Source organism: Halyomorpha halys, unplaced genomic scaffold, assembly GCF_000696795.3.
Source record: "Halyomorpha halys isolate HHAL.00 unplaced genomic scaffold, Hhal_1.1 Scaffold53.1, whole genome shotgun sequence".
Taxonomy (NCBI): domain Eukaryota; kingdom Metazoa; phylum Arthropoda; class Insecta; order Hemiptera; family Pentatomidae; genus Halyomorpha; species Halyomorpha halys.
In genome coordinates this window covers 1,166,450-1,177,487 of record NW_027109243.1, presented here as the reverse complement: position 1 = coordinate 1,177,487, position 11,038 = coordinate 1,166,450, and the positions used below count along the sequence as shown (strand labels likewise).

The 11,038-nt window shown below is 33.9% G+C and overlaps 1 protein-coding gene across 1 annotated transcript in view; it reads right to left on the bottom strand.

The window, feature by feature from the left end:
• LOC106692363 (probable tyrosyl-DNA phosphodiesterase) overlaps positions 1–6,311 on the bottom strand; it is a 22,308-nt gene extending 15,997 nt beyond the window's left edge. The window contains exons 1-6 of the mRNA XM_014438272.2: positions 6,130–6,311; positions 5,958–6,062; positions 5,439–5,876; positions 5,247–5,349; positions 3,516–3,632; positions 1,499–1,594 (exon numbers count right to left, since the gene is read on the bottom strand). Coding sequence (XP_014293758.1) covers positions 1,499–1,594; positions 3,516–3,632; positions 5,247–5,349; positions 5,439–5,876; positions 5,958–6,062; positions 6,130–6,145 — 875 coding nt within the window. The 5' untranslated portion in view covers positions 6,146–6,311. The remainder of the gene's footprint in view (positions 1–1,498; positions 1,595–3,515; positions 3,633–5,246; positions 5,350–5,438; positions 5,877–5,957; positions 6,063–6,129) is intronic.
• Positions 6,312–11,038: the final 4,727 nt, after the last annotated feature.

Sequence of the window (11,038 nt, the reverse complement as noted above, 5' to 3'; positions counted from 1 at the left end):
TATTAAGGTGGTTGGACTTCTAGGTCCCACACCTCAGATATTCAACCCGCTATGGCGAGAAAAACTGGATAATAATAATAATAATGATAATAATAATAATAATAATGAAGGCCTAACAAACCCGAAGGTTCGATGCCGAAAACACCAATTGCTCTCTACATACTTCCTTCCATACTTAATTCTACTAAATCAGTTCTAACATAATTTTCCCATCAACGGTTCGGTCTACCCATCAGATGTTTACCTGTTAGTTCAGTGTTTATTAACATTTTAGGGATCCACTCGTTACTAAGCCCTATTACCTTACACTTCCATCTTATATGTGTAGTTCCCTTAATTCAGTGTTGTGTAGCCTTCTAAATTCTCCAGTTAATTCATACTTTTTCGGTCCGAATATTTTACTTTCACTAATACTTTATTTTCAAAAATCTTAAGGCGCTGTTCATCCCTTAGTATAAAAGGCCACGTCTCGCATCCATAAAGAACAGTGGGAAGGATAATAGTTTTTTAAATTCTAATTTTTAAGTTTTTCGATAGAAGGAATGAACTAAACAGTTTCGAAATTGAAAAATAACAAGCATTTCCCACCTTCAACCTCACTTTTATTTCCTCATCAATTTCGTTTTTTCTAGTTACTGTAGAACCTAAATACATAAACCTATGTAACTCTTCAAACGTATTTCCTCCTATATCACCGAAATTGCTCGTGTTTCAACTGCTAACCATATATTTTGTTTTATCCGTACTTATTTCGAGACCTAGTTCCTTACTAGAGTTTATTAACGCGGCTCATCCCTTGTTAACTCACCCCATGATGCAGGGCTGTTGGCTTAAATTAAATAGACGGTAGCAGCGTGGTAACGTGGCTGTCTGCCAACCCATAGATTGCGAGTTCGAGCCCGGCCCTACCAGAGATTTTTTAAGCATAAAATTATGCATTACTCACAATCTCCCCCCGGGCATTTGTGAGGCCCGTCAGCCAATAAGTGGCACTCAAAAAAATAGGCATGGGAGTGACGGACCCATCCTATGAAAACCACATCAGGAATGTGTGATGTATTTCTTAAGTACATCACGCAAGGCCTTGGACCTCCACGGTCTGTCGTGCCAATGAAAAAAAAACATCAATAAAATAATTTAAATCTTCTTATCTATAAGACCTTTAAAATCCATTCCTAACCTTTATTTTATAAAATTGTTACATCTAAAAAAAAATTCACACATAGGAAAGTGAGAGTAATAAGTACTTTTTTTGGTATATCCCCCATCTGGCTGTTTCTGACAAATAGGCAGTTGTCCTACAAATAACAAACCTATTTTAACTAGAGTGGGAAGATTGGATAACATGGTGGAATCAAACCGGACTCAAGGTTACATCTAATATACAACAGCTTAAAGTAATAAGTAATTTATAAACATTGTACATTCATACGTATGAGTTGAAAACACAAATTTGTATTTGATGTGTTAGATCTAATAACGATAAACAAAAAATTACCCTTGAGTTCGATTAAGCCAATCCTCTTCTACAAGATTAGCAGTAGATACAACAATTCTAACACTCTTGTCTTTGTAACAAAACACCATCATCTTGCTGGAAATAAAACACAAATATTTTATCAAATTTCAATAACAGAAATGTTTTATTTTTAATCTATTAAAACTTTTATAACATCAGAAGAAGAAGGGCATAAGGTAAAATGGGATAAGTGCATTTTTGGGGTAACGATGTAATCATCTTATTAAATCTAAACCCTATGAGAAGATGGTTGGTGCTGCGGTCAGAGAATAAAAATTAAATAGAGAGAACAGATAACAGAGAACAAATAAGTTAAAAAACCTTATTTATTAGTGCCAAAGTTTTTTGTTTTTTCCCTCCTATAGTTTGTGTTCTTTAATAATTTTAAAATCATTTGTCATCATCTTTATATACGTTTCCATTTGAATAATTTTAAAGTTCTTATTTTTACCCTTCCAAGTAGCTTGTAACGTATTCTTCATCTTCAGATAGTTTTGTAATCCCTTTTAACATACTTTTTAACTCAGACTCATGCCATCATTGATGACACCGCCTTCAGCGGACCCGGCAATTTATCTTATAATGCCACTCTGGCAAACCAAGATCAATATTTGCCTGCATATATACATCCATTTTTATTGTATATATTTAATTTGATTATGTTTATTTTTCTAGGAGGTCAGAAAAAAAAAAAAAATAATTACTACACCAGCAAAGCGGACCCTCCCCGCTCATCATAGTTTCAATGCGCATTCGGCGCCATCGATTCTGCACACACAGTGTACACTCGACAAAGCCCTTAAAATACCCATGGGTAGAAGGCAGCACACTTCAACTGACATCATTGTACCTAAATATTCCTTATTTTCAATGGAGAGTACGAAAAAAAAATTCCTTCTTTGTCTTACTTACCTTTATGTTTTGTTTCTTTGTTCTAATATTTGACTTATATATTTCATTAGTTACATACATTTTTTTTTCCATGACTTTACTTTTTTAAATATTATTATTAAATTAAAATATTCATATTTTGTTTTTTGCATTATATAACTTTATATTTTTATTCCATTAATTATGTTATTTTATTTACATATTTAATTAGCTATATGTACGTTTTATTTCCCACTTCTTTCATTACTTTATTTTTATCTATTTTCATTCTGTACAATTATTTACTTTTGTCATTCTATATATCCTTTTATTCATTAGTTGTTAGCTTGTTTTTTGTTCTTAGCCCTGATGAAGGCTAGAAATTCTGGCTAAAACGTTGGCACTAATAAATAAGATTTTTTAACTTATTTGCGTTATTCTCTGACCGCACTCCCAACCATCTTCTCCTCATATATATTATCCACAGTCAACTATCTTCTCGTCATGATGGTATGAGCTACCCTTTAAGCAACATCAATTCTAAACATTGGTGTAGCTGATTTATCATATCAGCTAGGAGAGTTTATCAGGTAAATTATAAAGAGCAGTTTAATTATATACCATATCAAACTTTCATTACTCCCATTAAAGATAGAATAATGTGAATCACAGACAATTTTTAACTTTTCCCAAAGGTTACATGAGTAAAATAATACTCTGAAAATGAAATATTTTAGTCTTATCCCACAATCGTTACTACTATAAGAAAAACGATTCTTCAAGATGCCGTGTTTAAATGAACCTTTTATGGCAGGGGCAAGTGCGAACTAATAAATTGGTTCATCAATCGCATAAAAATGAACTTAATAAGACATGAGCTTAAATATAAATATAATTTGGATCAAATTTAAATTTAACTAAGTTTAACTAAGTTATTAGTATCAATCTGTTAAGTTATTATAACTGCTTAGCAGGGTTAAACAGTTATTTTTAAATGCTATGAAAATCTCTCTAGGTGTAAACATGAATTAATGTTTACTTATAATTAAAAAAAAAGTATGAATATTGTCTGAAAAAGTTTTTCATAATCAAATAATAAAAAACATATTTAAATGAAAATACTTACGTATGATGAGAACCAAAACTAGAGGGAGGGACCACTTTGACATGAGTGAGAAAATGTTTAAATTTATCTCCAAGCTCTATATCGCACTGACCATACAAAAGAGTGAGTGGCTTGCACCTAATAAGAGAAAATGAGATGACAAATCTATCATAATCATAATCGCATGTTTAATAAAATAAAATTACAATAGTAAAACTGTTTTACTGTAAACATTTACTGGTAACTATTGGTTACTAATATATAATTAATTTTTTAAAAATTATTTTGACTATTATACCAAATGAGTCAATAAAGAGACCAGTTTAATTATGAAATGTGAGGATATAATTATATTAAGGTAGTTGTTTTAACTTAAAAAAATTTGTTGTTGAATAAATGTATTGTATGCATATTATGAATTGTTGTTAAGTTTCATTTTGAGTACCTGATGATGGAACGATGGCCCTGATATGTTTATGATATATTATAATAAAGAAATTTAATGATGAAAAGTTTTTTACTACAACTCATTAAACAGTATATATAAATATTTTTTTTTTTACTATTTTGTATCTTTAATGAACTTCCCCCGGACTATCTTCTTACAATCTGCTACATACAGTCTAATATTAATCTTCCAATAAAAACTGATAAACATAGAAAAATGCTACCCCTTCAAAAAAACCTACTTCAATATGATTATTTTTCTTCTACAGCTCATAAGATGTGATTTGTTTCTCTATCTAGCCAGGCCCTAACTCTAAATATAATATACAAACAATTCTTTTTTTTTTTCTGTTTGAATTTATACCTCTCCTCATGATGAAATCTCTCATTCCTTCTCACAGATGTGTTGAGGTTCTCCATTGGACTTTCTTCCATAAATTTCAGCCTCATAAAGTTGGTCTATACTCTTAAAACCAGTCTATACCGCCTTTGATAGTTTCTTCGATGAAATTTACTGGGGGTTGGATCTCTTACTGGTGTACTCTGGGCAAGGAGTACTTGAACTAATGCCTAGTTTTCAATTTTAATGAACAGGGACGATTGGAGGAGAACACAGGTGAAACAGGATTGAAACAACTCTACAGAGAGCAACCTCACACAGCTTAGCAGTATTTGAGAAGAAGAATATGATGATGGTTATGATGATATGTGGGGAGTCCATTAGAATTTTAAATATCATACTCGTAGGTGATAGTATTAAATGTTAGTTTCCTTAATTTACTCATTTACTCATTTACCTAACCAATCTGGATTAGCATTTTACTAATCCTAATCATACTGGCCTGTACTACCGATGAACTAAGAGCAAAGGTGAGTGAGAGAGACAGGACTCTAAATTTTGACGGAGAGCAATTGCCATCAGCTGATGACAAAGAAAACTACCCATTCCACAAAGCCTTTGTGTACAGATGGAAGGAAGCTCTACTCACTTCTCCCTGAGAAGGAGACAAGAAGCTACACCAGCGAGTGCTCCGGACAGTACGGAAGAAGATAATTTGAAGAAGCTGTGTGCACAGCTACAGAAAAATATGTAAATTGTTTTTAGTGCAGCAATGAGTTGCAACTCATTCCTATGAACATCTGTATTGCCTAATAGGCAGAGTAAGGCGATAAATAAATAATACTAATCCTAATAAAGGAAATAGTTGAAATACAAACATTAAGAACATATTTGAATCATACCTTAAAATATCTTTATAAACTAAAAGGATCCAAAAATAAACTATTTAAATTCCTCAAACTTACTTATTGCCCATTATGCCATACTGAGCTAGGAGAAAGCCCAACTCCACCATAAAGTTTATTTGCAATGAACTTTCTAGTTCTCCAAAGTATGGATCAAGCAATTCTAAAAAAACAATAAGGATAGATTGAAATATGCTTAATGCATAGTGCAGCTGACAATAGTCCACTTGGTACTCTAAAAAATAATTTTACCTGGAAAGGATATTGACGTCAATTCTTCATGAGTCCTGGGAGAGTCCTTCACAGTAGTCAGAAAAATATTATAAGGATGTGCTTCTTCCATTTTCAGCTTAACAGGAACTTTCATTTTCTTCAGGGCATCCTGTTTATAATTTTCTAGCATTTTACATTTTACACAGTTCCTCTGGCAATCCTTTGTACAACCATTATTTTTTTGTTTGTTCCCTGTTTCTTTATTTTCTAAATTTTTAGGAGGTGAATAACGAAGAGAACTAGATGATTCTAGAGTTGGATGATCAGGAACTTTACTGCTATCAGTGAACTGATTTTTGGATTTACTGAATTTTCGAACTATTTCTAATTGTTCTATTAAAGTTTGTTGACTCACTTTATTTTTGTAACTAGGAGGAATCTTATTCCCCTCTCCCATCTGTTTAAGCAGTTCATTGACTGAAACAGACATTCATTCAGGTAAAAGAATTAATACAAAAAAGAAAACATATTCAATCAGGAGAAAACAATAATGCTTACGATGGGAATGGGAATATTCCTCAAAATGTTCTGGTTTTTTTCTGTAGCATCTTTCACCAAAGTTGCATTCCATTTTACTACGCTTTGCTTTCCCCCCATCATTACCTATTACAGAGTTAAGTTAATATAAATCAATGAATGAAAATCAATGAAATAAGGAATCTAAACCCACTTGTTGATATATCCATCTGGATAGTAATAATTACAACTTAATTTTTACAAAAATATGGATAACATAGCAGTTAGAAATTTGATATCTAAAGTTATTTGAAAAGGAAATATAAATTCAATATTTGTAAAAAAAAAAATATGTCAATTCTTGACTTGTTACAATAAACAGTTAAAACTATAATGTTGCAGGTATGTGATTAGATACAAAGAGGATCAAACCTCCTCGAAATAGTTCCAGGGATTTGGTATATGACGTCATTGAACTTGCAAACTTAAGGTGGCTCTACATGTTTGCTAAACAATGGCGAATGTGCGCATTCACAATCGTGCAGATGAGTTATTTGAATTGGTTAGTATAAGTTGACCAGAATTTGTGGCCGACCCGTTTAGTGTCGGTTTTTGGGAACAAATCACAGGGCATTTGAGCTGCCACAAATCCTCACGTTTGTTTTCATTTTGCATTGTTTTAGAACTGCCAACAGATGAATATTTATGCCCTCTGTGTTTTAATTAATTAAAGAATTTTCCCAACCTTCGGATTCAATAATTAATTCTTGTTTAAAATTGCATATTTTAAAATTCTATGGATTCGGTGTAAACATGTTTTTTCAATTCTTGTTAATTAACCTTTAACATAGCACAAATATACAGTGACCGAAGAAAATATTTGCACACCTTGTCTTTTCTTTATATAATGAATTTAAATAATAATAAAATAGTTTGAGGTTCCTTAATAAAAAGTACAATTAAAACTTGTTAAAAACAGTATAAATTAAATTAAAAATAGTGATCATAATAAAAATGTATTTAAACATAATATAAACACAAGGAAAACAGTATTTACACACAGTTTGTTGAGTTGCTCTTGTTTGTATACTTGAGTATAATCCTGTTCTTTTCTATCAGTATTATAAAAAATTTCAATCTATTAAGCGGTAGCAGCGTGGTAGCGCGCCAGTCTACCAATCCACAGGGGTTGTCGCATCGAATCCCGGTTCCACCCGGGCTTTTTCAAGCACAAAATAATGCAAAAACTCACTGACAATCTCCCTCCCGGACATTTGTAAGGCCCGTTAGCCAATGGGTGCTACTCACAAAAAATAGGCGTGAGAGTGACGAACTCACCCTCCGAAAAATCACGTCAATAAACACGCGATGTATTTTCTAATACTGGGAATATTACATCCTAATATTAAGAAATACATAGCGCGAGGACTTAGGCCTCCATGGTCTGTTGCCCATAGAATAATAATAATAATGCCAATAACAAGTAAACTAAGGGCCGCTACTCGCGAAAAATTTATATTATTTCGAAATCAAAGAAAATTGGTTCGCGAAATAGCGGATTTGATAGGTATTAATTTTTCTTCCGTCAGATACGTAATTAAGAGATTTGAAGAAAGAGGCACAACTGCAAAAAAACGGCGCAAAGGACGTCCAAAGAAAGTAAATGAGAGAATGAAAAGAAAAATCAAAATTGAGGCGATAACAAATCCAGGAGTTCTAGCTAATATGGTCAAATCGACTTCTGGGCTCTGTGTTAGCACTACAACAATTGAAAATGTTTTCAATTCTGATAGAATTTACAGCAGGATCCCGAGAAAGAAACCTTATCAAGATTTCACCCGAAGATCAGTGAAACCAATCCCCAAAAAAGGCTCTTAGTTGCTAGAGATTACATCAACAAGCCCATCAGTTTTTGGGAAAATGTATTATTCTCTGATGAGAGTAAATTTAATTTGTTTCTATTTGACGACAGAAAGACGATATGGTGAAGTTACTGTAAAACATGGAGGTGGGAGTGTAATGGTTTGGGGATGCGTGGGTTATAATGGTATAGGAAATCTCGTGCCTATTGAAGGGATTTTAAATGCAGAAGGTTATGTCAAGATTTTGCGCCATAACCTGCTAGCCAGTGAGCATTAAGCCACATTAAGGATTCAGGATCGGTATATGGCATGCATTATGCATGATAGTGATCCGAAACATACAGCAAACAAAAACTAAAGAGTGGTTAATATTTTACATTCACCAACAACTTCATATTCCTCCACAGAGTCTTGACTTAAACTTAATTGAAAATTTGTGGCATATTTTAGATAAAAACGTTCGAAAACACCAAATAACCGGAAGATACCACCTTAAGGATCTTTTACAGCAAGAATGAGAACAAATTAACATGGTTTTAATTAAAAACCTCGTCCACTCAATGTCGAGACTTTTACAAGAGGTAATAGATACCAATGGACTTCATACAAAATAATTAATTTAGAAAAATAATAATGAAATGCTAGGTGTGCAAATACTTTTTTCGGTATTTTTTGTAAGTTTGATGTTTTGTTTTTTTATTTGTATTGTCATGTTTTTTATTTGAATTTTAATTGTAATTATTAAGTTATAAATAGACTTTTTATTTTTGAAGTAATAGGGTTTTTTTATTGCATAAATTCATAATTTTATAAAAAACAAAATATGGTGTGCAAATAATTTCTTCGCTGACTGTATATATTTGTCTAAGTATTTAAATTAAAAAGTTTATTTTTATTATTATTATCATCAACAAATTACATTGCTGATATCTTCGTTTCCTTTCATTTCTCTTATCTTCATTTTGTTCCTTTTTCTAATGAAAATAGAGTAAATCTAATGTAATAGCCGAAAAATTCAAAAGGGACGAATAAAAGTGTTTGTTGCTTCTTTTGTTTACCAAGCATTTTTACAAGTCTTAGATATGAGGCAAGTAGCAAACGTGTAGACCCAGCATAAAAGAGATGACGAGTCGGAGATTTGTTGTGTAGAAGTATTACTAATGGATAACCTACAATATTTTGAAATCAAATCATGCAAAATTTTAAGTGAAGGAGTACTAAGAAAGTAGAGGGGAAACTGCAAGTGCTTCCTTCAGATCGTGCGTTTCAGTTTTTTTTTCTTGCACGAAGATACCAAAATAATGACTAAACTAGCTTTTTGTTGCATATAAGTGGGAAAAGATGCTGCACAAGATCTTTACTTTTCGATACCTTATTAATAAATAAACGTTAGTTGAACTGATAGTATAGGGGTCATCGAAATTCAAGGTAGTAATGTCAGTTTGGTTTGGAATGAAGATCGTCATCCCGAATGTCCGTATCATCTCTTAAAGATGAAGTAATTCCATAGTGGAATAAAATCGATTAATAAGATGAATACTTCAACTTCATATTGTAAGGTATAAAATCCGATCATTCAAAGTTTTCTCCATGACCGAACTGTCTTTACCTTACAAGGGAGCCACGGGGTAAAGCGCATGGTTTCCAACTCCAAGGACCTGAGTTCGAATCCTGCTTGGCAGAGAAATTTTTCTGTTACACTGTAGCCGTGAGTCTACTCCTGTGGGTTCTGGAGCCCTCCTGGGGTCTACCCAGCCTCTTAAATTGGATAAAAATTTGGCGGTCGAGCGCGATTCTGAACAAATCACATCCTTGCACAATCGTTGGCCTAGTAACAGTACTTCTTTACAAGGCACTGAACACCTGGCCCTTCATGGGGTGTAGTGCTACAGATTTTAATTGTAATCAAATTATAATGTCTACCGTCTGCCCGATCATTTATGAAAGAAATACGGGAGGGTGGAGGTTATCTATAAGTTTATTTACAGTTATTTCTAATCTATTCCGACCAGAGTGGGAGGGTCAAGTTTTCATTCTTTGGTGCTACCATGAAATAAAATTCAACCTGATAATAACCAGGCCGTTTGTAGCCGAGGGAGTTGAAGCGCAAACCTTCACTGTCTTGTGGCCATAGTTACCGATTTTCCCGACCAAAAAATACCCATTCAGCGCTTTGAAAATACCCGTTTTACCCGACTGATACCCACGAAGATTCGTTATAACTGCAGCTGTATGATTGCTACAGTCATGATTGTACTGTCACACAAGCTCTGGCGTGATAGCTAATAATAGAAGTAATGTCAGTGAATCAACTGTTACGTTAACTATCACATCTATACGCCTTAACTGTGAACTATCCCACAGTTTCCATTATTGCGGCAAAAGTGTTAGCCACTGCCATGGTGTAGCTATTTGTACCACTGCAACCCATGAAGGGTCAAGCGTGTCGAGTAGTGCACTTTGTAAGGATGAACTGTTACTAGACCATCGGTTGTGGAGTGAGGCGATTTTGGCAGACGGCTGGGCTAACCCCGGAGGGCTCTCGAACCCACAGGACTGACTCACGGATATTGAGAAGCAGAAAATAATTATCTGCTATAACCGGATTCAAAACCAAGTCCTTGGAGTAAGTAGCAGAATGCCTTACCATTGAGCTACCCACTTCCACGTTCCATAAAAGCATGGATTTAGTCTCAACATGTTTACTCCACTCCTATGTTTCGGTCATTCTCAAGTATAACTATTTTAAATATCACAACAACAATGTTTTTAAAAGGTTGTAGGTTATTTTGGCTTTGTAAAATTATGTTTTAGTCTATTAACTGATATGTATGAGAGGCCCCAGCTGGAGTTTTTTAACTTAAAATAATTCCTTTTGTCGGCATGCAAAAGGTACCGCCGGACCTAGGCAAGTAATGTACAAAGACATATAGATAACAGAGGGTAGGTACCCTCTGGGAACCATTAACCGTCTAGGCAGAGCCATTATCGTGCACGGGACCAGTTTAGACATTAGAATGTACGGAGAAATAGCCGCCGTAATGGACAACAAATAAACACCCCTTATCCCACACGGGCCTCTCTAAAAACCTCGGGAAACATGAAGCAAGCCGCCAAAGCCGGCTTTCTTCAAAGAAGAAGCTTTTAAAGATGAAAGGTAGGACTTTCGTCGAAGATCATTGGACCTTCTCACCCCCTCTGAAAATAGAGGACCCAATCAGAGGACAGAAATCAAAAGAAGGAGGAGTCAGAAGGAGAGGG